General features: G+C 47.9%; 1 protein-coding gene across 1 annotated transcript in view; it reads right to left on the bottom strand.

The window, feature by feature from the left end:
• The window catches only part of LOC143281156 (uncharacterized), a 64013-nt gene that overhangs the window by 25282 nt on the left and 16293 nt on the right, over nt 1-22438 (bottom strand). The window contains exon 2 of the mRNA XM_076586164.1: nt 4973-6840. Coding sequence (XP_076442279.1) covers nt 4973-5285 — 313 coding nt within the window. The 5' untranslated portion in view covers nt 5286-6840. The remainder of the gene's footprint in view (nt 1-4972; nt 6841-22438) is intronic.

The raw sequence follows: 22438 nt of genomic DNA, 5'->3' as shown, positions 1-22438 counted from the left end.
GTGTGTGTGTGTGTGTAGGGGTGGATGGGTTGGTGAATGTTTGTGGGTGTATGTGGTGGTGGGGTGGTAGTGGTGGTGGGGTGGTAGTGGTGTGTGTGTGTGTGTGTGTGTGTGTGTGTGTGTGTGTGTGTGAAGAGCTGTGGGGAGTTTGTGAGGGTGCATATGTGTGTGCGTGGGGGAGGGGCGAGGAGGGGGTAAGGATGGGTGAATAGGTGTGTGCATGTGGACAAAAAAAAAAGAAAAAAAAAGTTAACAAAACAAAAAGTATTTGTGTTTACTGATCCACCTCGGGTTCCACGCCTCAACAACTTTCCGTGTGAACTCTGGAGATTCCTTTCCCACCTGTAGACATGCATTGTTTCTTGCCGTCTGATGCCCATGTAAGACGTAGCTCACACCAGCTCTGGAGGCTGTCAGAATACGCTTTGTCAGTCTGCATGTCTGATAATCACGAGGCTGTTGTCTGATAACTATGAGGAGGCTGTCAGATTTCAGTTTGTGAATGTTCATATCAGTTTGTCAATGTTGATGTCTCTGATAACTGTACAGGTAAGGGAAATGTCACCGCAGTTCAGCCGAGGGTTACACTGAGGAAGTTTTCAATGGAGTTGGAAACCCCGCGTTGATGAGGTATTCCTGTCTGTGGAGGGAGTGGCTTTGTTTTCACGCTCAGACTGTTGACTGCGGGGTCAGGATCGATTCCGGCACGGCAGCATGCTGTGGCACGGTGTGCACGTGCAGAAGGTGATCACTTATTTACGTCCAAACCCCGTGCCGCCAGCCTGTTTGATGCACACCTCCACAGGGTCGTCCGCTTTGAGGGCACCCACAGCACGCTGCTTCCTCTTGTTTCTAACCAACCCCAGGCCATCCGTTCCTTCATCTTCACCTTCAATGGGTGGGGTGGGGTGGGGTGGATCACGGAATAGGTTTCGTTTTAACTCTCTCCCTCCCTCATCCCCTCCTCCTATCTCTTCCTTCCTCTCTCTCCCCCTCCCTTCCTCTCACTCTTCCTCCTCTCCTTCTTTCTCTCCCTCCTCCTCCCTCTCCCCTGCCCCCCTCACCCCCTTTCCTCTCATTCTCTCTCCCCATTTCTCTTCCTCCTCCCCCTGCCCCTTCCGGATCATGCTTTCATTATCTGTAAATGTCAAAGGTCAATGGCTTTTAGGCTAACGCTGGCGTTTCAGACAAGCACCCAGGTCTATGTGGTGGGGACCGGAACCGAGAGTTAGCCATCAATGGTGGCCACACACCCATAATACAGCTCCGGTCACACGACGATCGATCAAACACACACCCATTGTTTACGTTACCACAGAGAGCAGGGTGAGTTTGGTGAACTTCCATCTAACACACAGAGAGAGAAAAACTTTGAACCCCCAAACCAGACTACTAATTACCATCAGGCACGGATCAATGCTGGCAACTCCACCAAGTGTGCGGTGGTTGTCTGAAACAGCTAGCTGAACGATCTGTTGTAACTGGCCGTCATGACTGCACTGTCTTTGACAGGGAGCAAAAGCAAAATACATCCACCTTAAAAAACAACATGTGAAGTGTTTACAATCCGCAGCTCGTTATTTCCCCGTGGCTAGACTGGCTTAAAAGCTCTGTTAATGGCAGCACAATGTTGGAAGCAGGAACAAAGCATGAAGTAAACGTCACAACACGATACTACGGAATGACATATTGTGTAACATAGCACCTCTCCAAGGTTTCCCCCTGTTACAGTCCAGTGACTTTGCTTTACCAACTCAACAGTTTTAAATCAATAAATGTTAGTCAGCATCGTTCAGTCAGAAAGGGTCCCACAGTGTCAGCTCGGACGATTCTCTTCAACTGGGTACGTAACGAAAACGCCTGATGTGTCTACGCCTTTTGTTTGAAGAATCAAAAAACAAATATATATATATATATATATATATATATATATATATATATATATATATATATATATATGTATGTATGTATGAATGTATGTATATATATATATATATATATATATATATATATATATTATCATGTCAGTCTTACATATGCATATTTTAGCCATTGTCGTGTTAAACTTTGTAGACTTTGTACATATTTTACGACACTTTGTCTTAAATTTCATTATTTTTTATTGTGAAGCGCGGTCAGCCCCATCTGAGATGGGGGTACTGCGCTATATAAGCCTAAATTTTATTATTATTATTATTAAATAAATAAATAAATTTAAAAAAAAGAAATGTCGAGCACCCAAAACCTTTCCATTGATGCGCTAACTCGGTCTGACTGAAATCGATTTTTTTCCCGCCACAGGACCGATCCCATGTATACCAAAGCGTTGTTCAGAAACAATCCTCCTCCCTCAGTTACCTTCCAAATTGGGCGTTTTCCGTGGAAACCAAAATACAATTTACCACTGCTAAAACTTGACTCGTTAGAAATCAACGCTTGTGAAAACCGATACAAACTTTACGAACATAAAAACTTCAATTCGTAAAAGAGAAAACGACGTTACTCTTTGTAAAAAAAAACAGAACTGTACGTGACATCACTGTTTGATTTCAGCGGCTTTTTTATAAAAAAAATTTTTTAACATGACGTCTTTCTCAGTGTTGTTTTTGTTGCTGTTGCAATAAAATAAAGAACTGAAAAACTCTTTATGCATACAAGAACTTCGAGCAGTGAAAATTTGACAGCAAAGTTTTTGGTAAACACTTAAATACTGTATACCACATCTGAAACTGGAACAGGAACGGTAATCAAGGAAATATCCTGTACCACTTTTCAACTTCATGAAATAGTGACAAACGCCACTTGCCACTCACTATTAGAACTTAAACTGGTCAAAAAGATGCACCACAGTTTATGAACCACAGCAAGAAGCATGTCAGAAAAAGCATGACTGTGTAATGTGTCAGCATTCCCCTCAGTGGTTCGAGACTCCCAGCTCTGGGGACCCACCGCAACCTCAAGCCCAATCACGTGTGCATGCACCCAGAAGATGAAATTACACACGTTTAAGATCCCGTCAGTCGGGGGTTGTAGAAACGGAAAGCCACAATGCATCCTCTTGAGAAACGAACTACTGGGACCCACACTGCATGTCAGGCACGCAAATCCAATGACAGAAAGAAGAAGAAGAGCAACAACAAGAACAACAGCAACAAAACGCAGAAGAAGAAAACTACAGAAGAGGAAGAAGAAGAAGAAGAAGATGATGATGATGAAACTGAACAACAGCAACAACGAGAAAACAAAAGCAATGTATTTTTCTCCTTCTACTGTTTGTTGTTGTTCTTGTGACCCCGTTCCAGATCCCGAAAAAGACTATAATGGAAACAGCAGATTGTGTCACACTCATGCATACAGAATTCGGATAGTCACCTGCTCTCTTTCGTTACAACTGTAGAAACGTAATGTTTACCACTGTTCTGGGGGGGTGGGGGAAGGAGGGGCCAGGTGATTAGGAGGAGTGGGGGTCTGGGGTGAGGGCATGTGTGCATCAGTGCATTCGTATGTGTGTGTGTGTGTGTGTGTGTGTGTGTGTGTGTGTGTGTGTAAAGAGAGGTGCGCATGGTAAGGGCATCAGGCGATCAAAACACACAGGGAGCACGCAGGGAATTCACAGAATCATTTTAAATCACCCTGTCTGCCCGGCGTTACTGCGCTCGCTACACACTGCATTGGAGTGTTCCCGTTGTGAGGAAAGGAGAGGAGAGGAGGGGGAAGACAGAATGGAGAAGATTGGAAAAGGAAGGGAAAACAGAATGAAGAGGTGAGGAAAGGGAAGAGAAGACAGAATGGAGGGAAGAAGAGGAGAGAGGAAGAGGAGAGGGAAGGGAAGACAGAATGGAGGGAGGAAGGGGAGAGGGAAGGGAAGACAGAATGGAGGGAGGAAGAGGAGAGGAAAGGGAAGACAGAATGGAGTAAGAGGAGAGGAAAGGGAAGACAGAATGGAGGGAGGAAGAGGAGAGGAAAGGGAAGACAGAATGGAGTGGAGGAAGAGGAGAGGGAAGGTAAGACAGAATGGAAGGAGGAAGGGAAGAGGGAAGGGAAGGCAGAACAGAGGGAAGAAGAGGAGAGAGGAACAGGAGAGGGAAGGGAAGACAGAATGGAAGGAGGAAGGGAAGAGGAAAGGGAAGGCAGAATAGAGGGAAGAAGAGGAGAGGAAAGGGAAGACAGAATGGAGGGAGGAAGAGAAGAGGAAAGGGAAGGCAGAATAGAGGGAAGAAGAGGAGAGGAAAGGGAAGACAGAATGGAGTAAGAGGAGAGGGAAGGGAAGACAGAATGGAGGGAGGAAGGGGAGAGGGAAGGGAAGACAGAATGGAGGGACAGGAGAGGGAAGACAGAATGGAGGGAGGAAGGGGAGAGGAAAGGGAAGACAGAATGGAGTGGAGGAAGAGGAGAGGAAAGGGAAGACAGAATGGAGTGGAGGAAGAGGAGAGGAAAGGGAAGACAGAATGGAGTGGAGGAAGAGGAGAGAAAAGGGAAGACAGAATGGAGAGAGGAAGAGAAGAGGACAAGGAAGACAGAATGGAGTGAGGAAGAGGAAAGGAGGTAGGGAGAAGAGGAGAGAAGGGAATTGCGATTGAAGGACCTGTTCCCACAAGTATGGGTTCGGTTTCGCATGTCTGCAAGTTACTATCTGGCACTGGCAGTTAAATTCTCATCATGCATAAACAAGGGCAGAAAATTACAATTACAAAAACAAAACATCCAAATACATATGACGATGACAACCACAACAGTGGTGATGATACAGATGATGAGGAAGATGAGACAGAGGAGAATGGTAGGCGTGGCAAGAACGGTCTGAAACGACGATGGGGGATGGTCATGATGACGCAGACGACGAAAAGATAATGATTATGATGACGACAATGACGGAGACTAAAGACAACAATGACAAAATGGTGACGATGTCAGTTATGAAGAGGCATAGACACACGCGCACGCGCGCGCGCACACACACACACTGACTCACCCAGTCCTGGCACCACGATGTTGAGCAGCAGACAGGTGACGGCCACAGGCCTGTTCATGGCGGGGATGGAGTCCCGCAGACTTCTTTCCCCTTCCCCGCCCCCCACCTTCTCCCTCGACGTCCGCGACGACACGGGCGGGTGGTGGTGGGGGTGTGGGTGGGGGTGCGGGTGGGGATGGGGGTGAGGATGGGTACCCATCAGGTACCCGGGCATCACCGGTCGTCCGTAGCCGCTGACTCCAGTGTAGCTCTTCCTCTGGAGGCGGGGGGAGGGGGAGGGGGTGGACGACCCCCCGCTGTACACCACCTGCATGGCGGCTGGGTGGAGGTGGGGTGTGGGGGGGTGCTGGTAGGGGAGTGGGGGTGCTGGTGGGGGAGTGGGGGTGCTGGTGGGTGTGGGTGACGCCTCTTTCTCAGCACCTCAAGCAGTGCCGGTGTTTCATGGGAACTGGGGAGACCGCACAGAGACAGCAAGGTTCTCTGCCACAGCTCAGTGCCAGTAACACGGCCGCTGCCACCTTTCCCTACACCTGTCACCTGTTCACACACACCTGTCTACTTTCACCACACACCTGTCTACTTTCCCCACACATTTGTGGCCTTTCCCCACACACCCGTCACAATTCCCCGGCCCGGGCACATTGGCGTCAGACTGACACAAGCCACGTGTTTCCAGGTGTGACCTCTGTCACATGTAACCGTCAACAGTGGCGCCGTGGATTCTCCAGGTGTCACCCAAACCGTGTATCGTCTGCCACAGTCTTTCCCGGTCAATCACATTAGCTGGGATTCAACTTCGCAAAGAGGATCTGTCTTAAAATGCAACCCCCGCAAACTTTGAAGGGTTTGTCGAACTTTCTGCTCAGCAGGGTTTACAAGTTGTATTGATTTTGCCTGCCCAACACGATATTAATGTTCAACGATACTTTTTTTTTCAAGATCATTCGGTTTTGCATGCTCTAATAAAACATCCCAGTGGCGTTTCACATTTTAATTTCCACTCAGTGTTTGTTATTTTCTTCTTTCCCCGTGGCTGACTTTTCAAACAGTAATATACACAGTGGAACGGCAGCAGCAGCAGTGGTAAGAGGGTAATGAAGGTGGTGTTGGTGGTGGTGGGGGGTGAGGGTATCAGTGCAAAAATAAGGAGAATGAGGCCGAGGAGGTGAGGCCACAGAGCGGGTATGTTACGATGTCAGTGGAATGGTTTTGTACCTCTCGCTCTTTGTAGCCCCCGGTGCTTTCCCTCGGAGTAGCGGCGGAGGACGGCGCCACATGAGTCAAAAGATAATGCACACACGCGCTACACGGCAGCGCTGCTCACGCCTGGCTCATAAAGCGGTTATGCCTTTGCCTTTGCACCCATCTCTCTCTGTCTCTCCCTCTGTCTGTCGGTCTCTGTCTCTCTTCCTCTCTCTCTCTCTCTCTCCGTCAGCCAATAAAAAAGAGGTGCTGTAACTGGAGCGCGCTACCTGGCAAATTGTTTTCCCCCTCAATTATTCCCCACTTTTTCTTTCTTTCTCTCTCCCTCTCTCTCTCCCTCCTACATCAGCGGGGAGGCAGTGAGGGTATCGGGGAGGGGGTAGGGGGAATAAACATCGCAGCGAGTCCCGTGGCACGGCAGCAATGATGCGGGTGGTGAGCGGGTGGGGGGGGCGACATGTGCAGTCTTGGCCGGGTGGATCTCCCCGCCACCCGACATCCCGAAAGGTGGGGCTGGAAACTGCTGGCTAACAGTGTTCAGGACGAGGTGTCGTTCATCAGCGCTTCACCCGAAGGCTGCTTCTGGCATGTGTGGGCTTCCTGCACACGTGGTGAGGTATGCATGCACTCCGGTCCTCGCCTTGTCTGGCTGTCTGTCTGATGGTCTGCAACACAGGGAAACAACGAGTGTAAGGAGGATCACGTGTGTGTGTGAATATGTGTGTGTGTGTGTGTGTGTGTGTGTGTGTGTGTGTCCATGCCCACGCTGCATGGTCTGGCTGACAGGCATTTAACCGCTAATAAAACAGGCACGGCACAACACCACACTAAAACCTCTTTCGTGTTTTTCACAGTCAATGTGCTGAGCGGAGTCCTGGCTGTCTCATTGTTATGCAGCCCTCCTTGTCCTCTTGTTATTTAATGTCTTCGTTCGGTGTTTGCGCGGCGGATGGCAGTGGTTATCACATCCGTCAAAACAGCACCAAAACCCTTCGTCATCACCATCATCATTGTTACCACCATACATCACAGCAACACACACACACACACACAGACACAGACACATAGACACACACACATACACACACAGAGTTGCAAAGGGCCAAACCGGGGACTGGCACAGGTCCTCTGATTGGTCAGGAGGAAGCATGTGACAACAGTACACCTCACCGAAACACACTATCAGTGCTGATTGTTTGAAAGATCGTGCACCTGCGTCCCACGGCCTCGTAATGTCCGAAATTAAAGTCATGCTGAACGCTGATTGGTGAGGGCCATGCACGTGCCTGTCAGTGCCCTGCCAAGGTCTTCAGGAGACTGACACACTTCACGTACCGGGCTGGACCCCAGTGACGGTCCCTCATGCCTCGCCCTCCTCCACCTCATCACGGCACCCCATCCAATATGCATGACACGCGCTCCCGGGCGGCCTTCTGATTGACAGCTGCTGCACGTGCTGCTCCACACAGTGCAGGTGATTGTCGGCAGGGTGTGGGGCACTGGATAGTCGGTGCACGTGGACTGACGGCTTGGGACAGCCAGCCTCCCAGGTAATAATAATTAGTGTATATGTAGCCAAATCTTGAGATGAGACAAATCAAAGCGCTTTCACTCCAGTCAGTCACACGCGTGCATACCTTTAAACTCGGGATTGGGAGAGGGGGAATGGAGAAGGAAAGGAATCGAAAGAAAGGGAACAGACGTGAAAAGAGAACAAATACACAAAAACAAAAAACAATATGAAATGAAGCAATAAATCTGACAAGCCTTGGCAGACAGCCATCCACCATTGAAAGGATTCAATGTTTTTGAGAAAATAAAATCCACATCAATTTCTTTAATAAATCAAAATACAAAATAAAGCAAAGATTATTTAAGACAAGACGAAAACAAAGGAGTGAAAAGGGCACGAGCAGTAAGCCAAGGCTATCAGCCATTCATTTAACTCAATCAATTTACAGGAGAAAAAACTTCAAATAAATTAGGACAGGTAAATGCCTGCTGACGAATCACTACCAATGATGATCCAGCCACTGAAAACCCTGCAAGCTGTCGGACAGTCTACAGAACACTAAACGAAACCAGGTCTGGTGTAGAGTGACCACATAACTTAAAGGAACACGGAATGCGGGCCGTTTCGAGTGTGTATGTCAAACTGTGAAATAAACGATGGGAAATGGTAGTCGATGCAGACGGTTCTTCACTATCAAGGGCTGTCGATGACGGTGAAGAGTGAAAAACCCCATGGGGAAAAAGCACTCCAATCAAAATAAATAAGTGTTCATCGATCGCCATCATCAACCAGCCCACGAGCGGTCGACATACGATGCATGGGCAGTCTATTCACACTAACCACTGGGATCTGTCAACAGCCTAATGAAGCTTTGTACTAACTGACTCTCAGAACTGTGTACCAGCAATCATGACGGATGACAAGGGCAGTGGTAATCGCCACTGGCACCAGACAACAGTCACGCATGGTGAACAGAACAAGCAACGGTAGTCAGTGTAGACGGTCCTGCCACTCCTAACAACGCTAAAGTTAAATGTCTAGTGCAATACCTCTAATCCAAACCATTGGCAAGTCTCAGACCTTGCTCTTGCTTAAGAAGCGATCCCTGACGCTCCGACAATGCCACACGTGCTTCAGTCAAAGTCAAAATCGGGATAGGCATTGCTGTCAGAGCATCAACAATGGAAGTAGTAGCCATGATTTTAGTCCTGGATCTGGAAGAGGCTTTACTCGTTGTCATTCGGATTCAACAGAAAGCTGAGAGCTCGTGTGAAGCGCAATTTCAATAATACGTAGGAAAAAACGCAAAGCACACTGAGAAATACTCAAGAAGAGAAAGCTATGTTACAAAAAGGGTGGTTCTATCCCGTTCCTCCGCAGAGAGCAATTTCACTTTCAAATGAGAAACGTGGCACCAAAAAGGAAACACAAGAACATAATCTGGTATGCCAAACGACTCCTCCAACCAACAAAAACTGCAGGGAAGAAGAGCTGAATATGCCGTACACATGAACAGACGACCAGCATTCTTGGAAACGAAATACAAAAAAGCTCAAGTGATTTCAGAAAACTGAGAGAGGGGTTAGGAAGTGGAGAGAGTTGGGTTTTTTAATGTAATAAACTGACACAGAGACAGACAGAAATTGACAGAAATTTTGACAGACAGTCAGACAGATACACAGACAGACAGACAGATAGTTACAGAAATGCAGACAGACAGAATGACAGTCAGAAACTGACAGAGATACAAACAACCAGTTAGAAACTGCCAGACAGACAGACAGACATAAACTGACAGAGATACCGACAGTCAGTCAGTCACACCGACATCCAGAAACTGACAGACAGACAGACAGAAAGTTACAGAAATGTAGACAGTCAGAAACTGACAGAGATACAAACAACCAGTCAGAAACTGCCAGACAGACAGAAACTGACAGAGATACCGACAGACAGTCAGTCACACCGACATCCAGAAACTGACAGACAGACAGACAGACAGAAACTGACAGACAGATAGAAAGACAAGCACACCCACAAAAACAGACATGTCTGAGAGGTCATGGTGTGTGGCGGTGGTGGTGGTGGTGGGGTGGTGGTGTGTGTGTGTGTGTGTGTGTGTGTGTGTGTGTGTGTGTGTAGTGAAATGAACATCGTGTGATGCTGGTTGAAAACTCGTGCAACTCAGAAGCAAGCTGATATTGAACTGATTCGACATTTCATTCTTTCCTAATTATTAGTCCTATTAATCTGTTCAAGCAATATGACGCTGCAGTTCGCAAGATTTAGATAAAGACAGACAGATAGACAGACAGATAGATAGATAGATATATAGATAGACAGATTCAAGCAATATGACGTTGCAGTTTACGAAAGGAAACGGAGAGATGAGTGCACACGACTGGTGGGTCACAGTCCCTCACGCAACACCGAAGTGAATTTACAACACCGGCAAGTCATACCATACAGCACTGAGTAACAGCCCCCATCACATAACACAATACAGCACTATACCCACAAACACGTCACAGTTCCGATCATCAGATAACACAATACAACACTGTACCCACAAACACGTCACAGCACCTACCATCACATAACACAATACAGCACTGTACCCACAAACACGTCACAGCCCCTACCATCACATAACACAATACAGCACTGTACCCACAAACACGTCACAGCCCCTACCACCACATAACACAATACAGCACTGTGCCCACAAACACGTTACAGCCCCTACCACCACATAACACAATACAGCACTGTACCCACAAACACGTCACAGCCCCTACCATCACATAACACAATACAGCACTGTACCCACAAACACGTTACAGCCCCTACCATCACATAACACAATACAGCACTGTACCCACAAACACGTCACAGCCCTACCATCACATAACACAATACAGCACTGTACCCACAAACACGTCACAGCCCCTACCATCACATAACACAATACAGCACTGTACCCACAAACACGTCACAGCCCCTACCATCACATAACACAATACAGCACTGTACCCACAAACACGTCACAGCCCTACCATCACATAACACAATACAGCACTGTACCCACAAACACGTCACAGCCCCTACCATCACATAACACAATACAGCACTGTACCCACAAACACGTCACAGCCCCTACCACCACATAACACAATATAGCACTGTGCCCACAAACACGTTACAGCCCCTACCACCACATAACACAATACAGCACTGTGCCCACAAACACGTCACAGCCCCTACCATCACATAACACAATACAGCACTGTACCCACAAACACGTCACAGCCCCTACCATCACATAACACAATACAGCACTGTACCCACAAACACGTCACAGCCCCTACCACCACATAACACAATACAGCACTGTGCCCACAAACACGTCACAGCCCCAGTCATCACATAACACAATGCAGCACTGTGCCCACAAACACGTTACAGCCCCTACCATCACATAACACAATACAGCACTGTACCCACAAACACGTCACAGCCCCTACCACCACATAACACAATACAGCACTGTGCCCACAAACACGTCACAGCCCCTACCACCACATAACACAATACAGCACTGTGCCCACAAACACGTTACAGCCCCTACCACCACATAACACAATACAGCACTGTGCCCACAAACACGTTACAGCCCCTACCACCACATAACACAATATAGCACTGTACCCACAAACACGTCACAGCCCCTACCATCACATAACACAATACAGCACTGTACCCACAAACACGTCACAGCTCCGATCATCAGATAACGCAGTACAACACTGTACCCACAAACACGTCACAGCCCCTACCATCACATAACACACTACAGCACTGTACCCACAAACACGTCACAGCCCCTACCATCACATAACACAATACAGCACTGTACCCACAAACACGTCACAGCCCCTACCACCACATAACACAATACAGCACTGTGCCCACAAACACGTTACAGCCCCTACCACCACATAACACAATACAGCACTGTGCCCACAAACACGTCACAGCCCCAGTCATCACACCACACAGGAGACAGGGGGTAAGGACAGTACAGAGGATGTGCACACTTCACGCGCCACAGACACCCCCCCACCTTTACCCGCCTTCATGGACTGTTGATTTCTGCATTATCTCTGCTACTCTGCAGGGCATCGATCACTGCATGTCTACACTGTCTGTTCGTCTGTCTGTCTCTGTATCTATTTGCTTGCTTGGCGAGGTTACTGTGCATGCATCGTTATGACGACACAGTAAACAGTGACATAATGATGTGCATGTGCTCGTCCCAACGGGGAAAACTGGTTTGAGCATGGATTGCTGCAGACTGTGTGCTGATGACGAACCTTCGCACAGTGTCTCAGAGACAGACTGTGTGATGATGATGATGATGGACCTTTGCACAATGTCTCAGAGAGAGACTGTGATGATGATGATGATGGACCTTTGTACAGCGTCTCAGGGACAGACTGTGTGATGATGATTATCATTTGCAGTGTCTCAGGGACAGACTGTGACGATGATGATGACCCTTTGCACAGTGTCTCAGAGACAGACTGTGATGATGATGATGACCCTTTGTACAGTGTCTCAGGGACAGACTGTGATGATGATGATGAACCTTTATACAGTGTCTCAGAGACAGACTGTGTGATGATGATCATGGACCTTCGCACAGTGTCTCAGAGACAGACTGTGTGATGATGATGATGATGGACCTTTGTACAGTGTCTCAGGGACAGACTGTGTGATGATGATTATCATTTGCAGTGTCTCAGGGACAGACTGTGATGATGATGATGAACCTTTGTACAGTGTCTCAGAGACAGACTGGTGATGATGATGATGATTAACCTCTGCACGGTGTCTGGGGGACAGTCGGGGGCCGGGGGTGGGGGCGGATAAGGAGGGAGGTTGGCAGTGTCGTCAGTAAGGAGGACGATGGCCGTGTGCCTTTCCCTGCCTCTGTTGTCAGTGTCAACACTGTGATCACTACCTACGGCTCCCATTGCTGATGGCTGTGTAAGCTAAAGTCTACACAATTACGTGCGCTGCCATGCACCCACGAACGCACGCACACACATATGCACACACACGCGCGTGCTCACACACACACACACACACACACACACACACACGCACCAGAGAAAATGTTTTCATGTTTTCGGAACTCAACCGGATGGGAACACTGCAAAGGGAAAAACCGACTTCAATAGAAAATTTCACATAACACACACACACACACACACACACACACACACACACACACACACACACACACACACACACACACACACACATTCAGCAACGGAAAGTAAAACAAAAGAAAAACCAACTTAGGGATCCCGTTAGATTTTATCGGCTTTGACTACAAACACAGAACGATCAATATTCTAACAACAAGCATGCATCGATTTATCGATTTCTTCCAGCGTTTTAACATCCGCTTGTTTTAAACCCCATATGACGATGGTCCTGTCTGCTGTTAATGAAAGGGTCCCTATGTTTGCCTGCCCACTACCCCCACCCACCCCCGCCCCTCTCTCTCTCTTCTCTTCTCTCTCTCTCACTGATGCATAGAGCCAACCAATTGTTTAATAGCCTCATGCAATAAAATATTTCAGATTTTTTTTCACCCGCCCCTCTTTGTATGTCTGTGTGTCTGTCTGTGTGCAAGTGTGTTGTCTCTCTGTCTGTCTGCCTGTGTCTGTCTGCCTGTCTGTGTGCCTCTGTATGCCTACCCGTTTGTCTGTCTGTCTGTCTTTCTCTGTCTCTCTTTCCTTCTTTTTTTTTTTTATTATTCTGGTATTTTTTCTCTTTTCCTTCTTTCTGTTTCTGTTCCAAGCTGGCTTGTACCCCTGCCCATTTAAAGCATTCACTGACACCGCCTCTGCTAAGCACGGCATAGCAACGTATTCGGTGAGTTTCAGTTCAAAATGTTATCTAACCTGCCTCTTCTTCCTCCTCCACCTCTCACAAGATGGCACCACAGACAGCAGAACGGATATGTATGATAGTCGAGCTTCACAAAAGATGACGTCACAAACTGCAGAACGGATATGCATGATATGGTAGTCGTGGCTCACACAAGATGACGTCACAGACTGCAGAACGGATGTGTATGACAGTCAGTCACGCCTCACACAAGATGACGTCACAGACAGCAGAACGGATATGCATGATAGTCAATCGTGCCTCACACAAGGTGACGTCACAGACAGTAGAACGGATATGTATGACAGTCGTGCCTCACACAAGATGACACCACAGACAGCAGAACGGATCAATTATGTATGATAGTCGTGCCCGACTATGACCATCAGAACAGCTGAGGAGGCAACCGCTGTCCCAAATGTGTGCTGCAATCTCGCTATTTTATCCGAACGTCATCCTGTGATTGAAGAGTTTAATTCCAAAATGAGACAAACAAAACTACTCTTCGCCCCCACACCCCACCCCCAGGCGACATCTGCCAACTTGTCAGTAAACAGCATACACCTTCACCACTGAGCTCCACACCACACTTTTTTTAAATCAGTGGATCCACACCAGCAATAAACCCAAGCCAAGCTCCAAAACGCAGCTCACAGAAAACAAAAGAAAATGACAGGCACTGAACTGAAACAAACAAACCGAACTCTACTGTCAACAATCACAGACAAACCAAAACACGAGCGGTGTCGTCAAATCACGATGGAAAAGCGCTGACGACATTAAGTTCTACCCAACAAGTAAACCAACTCCCGCGTAAAGCATCCTCCGCTCTGGCGACCCAAGACATCACAACTATTACCTTCCCCACAACCCTCAATCACCAGAACACAACACGCCCATCAGGGGAGGCAATCGAAGAGTCGTTCCACTGCCAGATGGCGCTGGCGTCCCACCACTGGTGGTTCTGACGTCAGAGATGACAAGCGGAAGGGGCGGGGTGGAGGGGGAAGGACGGGGTGTTAGGTATTCCCTGTCAGTGCCCATCACTGAGCTGTACTATCAGTGAGCTCGATGGTGCCCATACGCACCCACACACAGCACGGCAGGCAATGTGTGTGTGTGTGTGTGTGTGTGTGTGTGTGTGTGTGTGTGTGTGTGGCATGGTGATTGCACGTGTTCCCCGGACCCTGTGCAGACCCTTAGTGGGTCTCTGCACTGTCAACGTGCCGACCCTGCCTGCCTGTAAACACGTCTGCTGTGTTCTGTCTTGTTATCGCTCCATGTGTCCTATGTGCCCACATTCACAACACACATTGCCCGTCATCAGCGCACAACTGCGCATGTGCACGTGCACCGATCACAAGATTGACGTAACCCAAGCCGGCACCCGGAAAAGTCATTAGCCGCGCACGTGGAACAGCACCCGGAAGTGTGCTGTGATTGGTCAGCCGTTTGCGTGTGGACTGCTGTGTGGCGGATCCACCGGTCTGACGGCTGTCACGCCGGCTTCTGGCCCACATCCCACACCACGTGTCCCCCCCACCCCCGTCTCCTTCTTTCTCCACGCCCCCTTCCTTTCTCCGAGATTCACTCACTGTGTTTCTCACCAGAGTTTGGCGCGCTGACTGAATTATTACCGCTTTGAAGTGAAAGACTTCCCACACTGATTCTGTTTACATGGTTCACTCAGTGTCATGCCAGATTCAGGCGGGCGTAGTTCTTTGATGGGGAGTGAACTCTTCTTCTATTTCTTAAAGAAGCCAAGAACTTAGCTGGGAATATTTCCTGACACGGAAATGACAGGTCAGAGGAAGCGCCATCAACCAGTGTTGTTCCAAACTGTTAAATGTCTGAGTGTGAATGTGTGCGTGCCTGAAATCTGATTGAATGACACGGGAAAATGAATGATGAGCGCCCAATGGCAGCCGTCAGCTGGTTCTACATAGGAAGGCAGCCTGTTGTACAAATGACCCCGAGTTTGTAAAGTCTTAGTGCTTGGTCTCCGACCGAGGATAGGCGCTACATAAGTATCCATATCAAATCAAATCAAACGGGTCGTGCAGTACCATGAAAACCAGGGACAGGAAGGTGACAAAAGCACCGCCACCTGTTTTTCAGATTGACTTGGATAATAGTCGTTCACTGATCCCATAAGCATTGCAAAGTCGATGTGGAAGTGGTATGAAGAGACAGTGCAGACCACCACGCACGTGACTGGTCTAGAGTCCACTCTCTCATTTCTTATTCATACTCTCAAATACTGTCTGTCTGTCTGTCTGTCTCTCTGTCTGTCTGCCTGTCTCTCTCTCTCTCAGCTGCACATACACACTCGTGCATAAACGCGCACACACAGACACACACAGACACTCACACACACAGAGAGAGAGAGAGAGAGAGAGAGCAGGGGCAGTGATAAAGGGAGAACAGAGTGGATGCCACAGAGGAGACCTGAACGGGGGAGGCATGGTAAATATCACTGTTTTCCCTTCAGGGCTGTCCTCCACAGACACACGCATACGCACGCACGCTACACACACACACACACACACACACACACACAAAAAGGGGGTCGGAGGCAGAGAGATGAAAAAGTGGGATGTGGGCGCTACTGACTGAACTGCCTGCTGTGCGGAATTGACTCACGAAATTAATTCTGAAAAAAGACGAAAAGGAGAGAGAAAGAGACAGACAGAGACAGAGAGACAGACCGTCAGGCTGACAGACTTAAAAGACAGAAAGACAGACACAGACAGAGAGAGCAATTAAATGTATTTCAATTGAGGCAAAAGAAAAAAGGCACATAATACTTATTTTCATTCCGCCGTCGAAACAAAGAAGACGAAGACTGTTCCCAACCAGACTCACAACATGGATCACGGAACTAACTGTCCGCTGATTGCCAACTGAGCACAATGGCATGATAATGACCGGGCCTAATTCAGGGGTGGGGGGCAGTGCCGTCAGTCCCTGAATAATCCTTGTGCCAAGATGGAGTGTTGCAATGCCGACACTGTGGACATGCTGCCCACACACCTGCCGGGCTTGGGAGGAGGAGTGGGGGGTGGTGCGAAGAGGAGGTGGCTAGGAAAAGGATATGAGGAAGCGGGGGTGGGGGGGGGGGAGAAGGAGGAAGGGAGGAGAAGGATGAGGGGAGGAGGAGCCTAAATTATACACATATACCTACAACACACACACACACACACACACACACACAAAAGAGAGGAGGAGGAGAAGAGGAAGAGGGAAGAGAGGAGGAGAAGGAAGTTTGTTTACTGCCCCATCACACAGTGCAGTGATTGGACCTACGTGTCTGTGCTTGCTGAACTGATGGTGGCTCCTCTCTTCCCTCCCCTCCTCTTCCCCAGGGATAGACAGAAAAAAAGGGAGGAGGGTGAGGGTGGCGTTGGGGGGAGCGGGTAGAGAAAAAAGGGGAAGCAGGAGAGAGACAGAGAGGTGAAGACAGAGAAACAGAGAGAGACGTGTGACAGACATACAGATTAGCACCGCATATGAAGGCTTTCAGATACTATGTCACTCCCTCTCTCTCTCCGCCCCACCCCAAGCCAACTCTCTCTTTCCCTTCCTCGCTCCTCTGTTCTGCCCCTCTCGCTCTCACCCCCAACTCCACCCCAATCAAATAGCGGCACGTTACTGATCAAATCGACCTGTGATCAGCTCTGTATTGACGGAATCAATACCGCCAGCCCTGAACATAGGGGTGTGCACGTGACAACCAGCCCTGAAGAGAGGGGGCGTACACGTGACAACCAGCCCTGAACAGAGAGGTGTGCACATGACAACCAGCCCTGAACAGAGGTGTGCACATGACAACCAGCCCTGAACAGAGGGGGCGTGCACGTGACAAGCCCTGAAAATAGGGAGTGTGCACATGACAACCAGCCCTGAACAGAGAGGTGTACACATGACAACCAGCCCTGAACAGAGGTGTGCACATGACAACCAGCCCTGAACAGAGGGAGTGTAAACATGACAACCAGCCCTGAACAGAGGGGGTGTACACATGACAACCAGTCCTGAACAGAGGGGGCGTGCACGTGACAACCAGCCCTGAAAATAGGGAGTGTGCACATGACAACCAGCCCTGAACAGAGGGTGTGTGCACATGACAACCAGCCCTGAACAGAGGGTGTGTGCACATGACAACCAACCCTGAACAGAGGGTGTGTGCACATGACAACCAGCCCTGAACAGAGGGGGCGTGCACGTGACAACCACCACTCGGCACTCTGACTGCACGTCCTGCACATTGTGATCACATGCACTTAAACCATAATATGGACACTAACAGACTGACCGAATAACATTCAACAGGCTCAACAGAATATTCGTGAAACCAGCATTTGAACAAAACTTGACCAAATTGTTTGTGAACAGAAAACGAAGACATAGACATCCAAAACATCCTGAGAAAGCGAACTGTTTTCTGGGTCAGGGAATGAGCCATCGATCTCATTTGGACCGGGTCTATTTCATGGAAAGGGTAATGAATGTGATGGAGGGTTTGGTGGAAAGTTACCATCAATAAACAACTGTGGCGTTGTTTTGTTGTTGTTTTTTTTCGAAAGGGAGGGCTCTACAGGGAATCCTGCAGGACTGGTTCTTCGTCATCACCATTGACCATCTGGAGAAAGTCATTTCAATTATAGGGACAGAGGGAGGGAGGGAGGGAGAGGGAAAAGGAAACAGAGAGACAGTCAGAGCGAAGGAGAGAGACAGAGGCACAGAGAGAAGGGGGCGGGGGGGGGGGGGGAGAACGAGAAAAAGAAAAGCAGCCAATCTGGCTAAAACCTGTTTTTTTTCCCAGGCTCCAGGTTTTAGAAAGAAAAGCTGGCTGATCCATCTCTCCCCCCATCCCCTTTCTCTCTCATCTGTCTGTGCGTCTATCTGCCTCTGTCTGTCTGTTTGTCTGTCTCTCCCCTCACTCACCCAACGCAATAACAAATATTGCCTTTATTGAACAACAGAACGAACACTGAATTGGGTCAAATCTGCCTTTCTCTGGGTATGATCCTGCTCCAAAGACATGAGAGAAATAACTGATACGGTCTGGACTGATCAGAATACATCGAAAAATGACAACGAATAACAAGCAGCCTTATTGCGTGTGCAGTGTGCGTATGATCAGGAAAAAAATATGGCTCTTCTGACGGAATGGGATTCTCTCTCTCTCTCTCTCTCTCTCTCTCTCTCTCACACACACACACACACACACACACACACACACACACACACACACACACACACACACATTTATACATATTTCACAGTTTAAAATCTAGATCGACCAATCAACTAATTGAGTGTTTATTATCTCTTTATCTCTGCACTTCCTGGGTTGATGGCCACATGTTCCAACATGTGCAAATGGAAAACCAATTAGTCTATGTCCACATCCATTCTGTGTACGTCTCAGTGTGCGCGCGAGCACGTGCTAGAATGTGTGTATCGGAGAGGGTGAAAGAAAATTTATCATCTGTTCTGGTGCTCTTGATTTCCCCTCACCCCCCACCCCACCCGATCCCCAACCCTCCACCCCCTCATACATGCCCCCCACCCCCACCCACCCCTAAAACCATCGGTTTTATCATAGGTAGTCAAATTCAAACGCTCCACTGTTAGCTGCCGTTCTTTCTCTTTCTCTGGACCTTGCATTTGGAATGAATGAATTTCGCTTTGTCAGGTCTCCTCAATCAGTTCTTTCAAGTCTGGCCCTAAAACCCACTTTTCCCACGATCGACTCCCTTCCCTGCCTCTTCCTTGTTTTCAGTTTATCCAGTTTTAGAGTTATGCATGTGTGTAAATGACTGGTGTGAAAGCGCTTTGATTTGTCTATGCACAAGATTCAGTGCTATATAAATATTATTAAATTCGATCAACGAAATACGTATTGTCTTCATACATGAGATATGAGCATATGCTTAAGTCAATAAACCATTTCTCTCTCTCTCTCTCTCTCTCTCTCTCTCTGTATTCTCAATCCACTTTTAAAGCTAAGAGACACACTATTCGTTCATCAAAAGAATGTTCTTCCTGAAGAGGTTTGTACTGACGGAACACACTCTGCAAACACTTCACCTCAGGTTCAAGTAACTGCTGATACCACTGGTCAGTAAATTTGAAACGGCGAAGTGCAATGAAACACTGCACCGCGCATAGTTTGCGGAAAGCCTGTCTGGTTTGAGCAGGCTGATATGCGACATAATATGTGATAATAACAATGATAATGATGGATGATTATATAGCACTCTATTCAGAAAATTGCTCGAGCTACTGTACAAAACACGTAATGTTAAACGCAACATTACTTTAAATGTGTTTATAACACTGATCAAAAAGAACGAGCAGACAGCAATTATACACTTAACCCCTTGATTGCCGTGTCAAAGTGACGTCACTGATGACATCATCAAAAAAGGGAAATAACTCTGGAAAGCTGAAAATTCACATATTTGATCTAGAATGGTATATCTCCAGATCATTTCATCAGTTTTTGGCTAATTGCTCTGAATGTCGATTAATTACTTGGATTCTATTTTCTATACACTTTATCCTTGGCAACCAATGGGTTAAATCATGGCTGGAAGGACAAGTCCGCGCTGGTTCAATGTTCACTGAACCAAGAATAGGCAGGTGGTCTGTATTCTGGCTCCAGTAGTAACAGTGACCTGATTTCAACCAGGTGTATCACACGGGTCAGATCGATGAGTGTTAAGCGTAGATCGATCAGCTGAGGAAGGTGACAGATTGATTGTGTTGTATTACGCACGTTTCACACACCAACAGCCGCCATCTCCCACCCGTCCCCCCCTTCATCCTTCACTCACTCCTCACACCTTGCATCTCGCTGTCTTGTGGGGACACTGAGAGAGATCTTTTTTGGTGTGTGTGTGTGTGTGTGTGTGTGTGTGTGTGTGTGTGTGTGTGTGTGTGTATGTGTGAACTTCGGGCTGCTCTTCCCGGAGACAGTGCGTCAGCCCAGTGCAGCGCCACCGTATTTCTTTTCTGTCTGCAAATGTATTTGGTTTACTATTCCAGTGGATGTTTCTTCTGGAACTTTGTCATGGACAACCCTTTTGTTGCCGAGGGTTCTTTTAAGAGCGCTTAGCGCATGATACACACGGGACTTTTGTTTATCGTTTCAACCGAATGACAAGCGTCCAGAGCACCACTCAAGGTCTAGCCACAGTGGCTGTCAGTCACCGTGCTGCTTGCTGCACGTGCTGCCCTGTTGGCCCTCACCTCTCTCCCCACACTGTCATCACGTGGCTATGACGTGGCTAAAAACTTCACAGCACCTCTCTCTCCACACACTGTCATCACATGGCTGTGACGTGGCTAAAAACTTCACAGCACCTCTCTCTCCACACACTGTCGTCACATGGCTGTCTGTGACGTGGCTAAAAACTTCACAGCACCTCTCTCTCCACACACTGTCATCACATGGCTGTCTGTGACGTGGCTAAAAACTTCACAGTACCTCTCTCTCCACACACCGTCATCACGTGGCTGTGACGTGGCTAAAAACTTCACAGCATTCTCAACACGGCATTTTCTGTCCGAGTCATTTTCTCTTCTAGGGTTTCCTCTTCCCTTTTATCGATCTGTGGGGTTACAACTGTCCCCCCCCCCCCCCCCCCCCCCCCCCCGCCACCTCCCCACCCCCTCCCGACAACACCCCCCTCCACCTCCAACCCCTTTATCTTCCTCCTGCCTCTCTCTCTCTCTCTCCGCCTCCGCACCCCAACCTCCCTCCTCTGTCTCTCTTCTTCTCCTCAAGTGAAGTCAAGGGTACTTCATTATCTCACATCAGAACGCACGTCCTCCACTCCTAGTTCTTCACATTTCCCTCGTTTAACAACGGTGCACGTGCACCCTGTTGGGTTCCCTGAATCACGTTGAAGACCACTGATCCAAACACCATCACAAGGTGCCAGTCACCCTCATTGACAGTGAGGACAGTGTGAGAGTGGTGGGGGAGGTGGGGGTGGTGGTGGTGAGCCTCAGGAGAAAACCAGGTTCCTTCTGTCAGCGCGTGCACAGCTCCATTCTAGTCTTTGTTCTTGTTCTTGTTGCTCATAGTCCAGCCGACCGCACAGGGCCACATCCCTTCAAGTCCTCATTAGGACTTAAGGTGAACATGTACAAAACAAACGTAATCTTCCGTATAGGTGGCCATCTAGCTGCTAGTGAAAGATGATTTGGAGGGAATAGTCAAATTTCTGTTGTAAATACACAGCAGTATCTGGGGTTGTACATTTCCAATTAACTTACTTTTACCTTTGCATGCCGGAATCTTATTAGCAAAGGAAAACGAGCAATGTTGAATACACTACAATCATTACTCAAATTTGACAATCATTCTGTTGTTGGTTGCTGTTGTTTTTAATTCTTTGATATACATGTACAGTCCATTAGCGAGATTTGGGGTTAGAAAAAAATACACCATGAGATAGAAAATAATACACCTATTTTCTATGAAATGACTTTCGCATGACTAAGAACGTCAAATGACTCGATTTACGATGAGCTTGGCAGATTTCCAACACAAGTAAATTCTTATGTGCAATGTATTGGATGTTGGTTAAAACTGGTGCAGATGAATGAAGTGGATTACCTGCTCAAGACTTTTAAATGTTTAAAATGTTGATTAGGGTGCAAGGGGAATGGTAATATGGGGAAAGCGTCTAGTTGTGGTTTAGCGTTTGTATGGCTTAACCAATGTGCTGGATCTTTTTTTAACAGAGTGTAGCCTAACTGACTGTGGATGA

This window comes from Babylonia areolata, chromosome 4, assembly GCF_041734735.1.
Source record: "Babylonia areolata isolate BAREFJ2019XMU chromosome 4, ASM4173473v1, whole genome shotgun sequence".
In the NCBI taxonomy this organism is placed as follows: Eukaryota; Metazoa; Mollusca; class Gastropoda; order Neogastropoda; family Buccinidae; genus Babylonia; species Babylonia areolata.
Note: the sequence above shows the minus strand (reverse complement) of the source record. Positions and strands in the feature narration are given on the sequence as shown.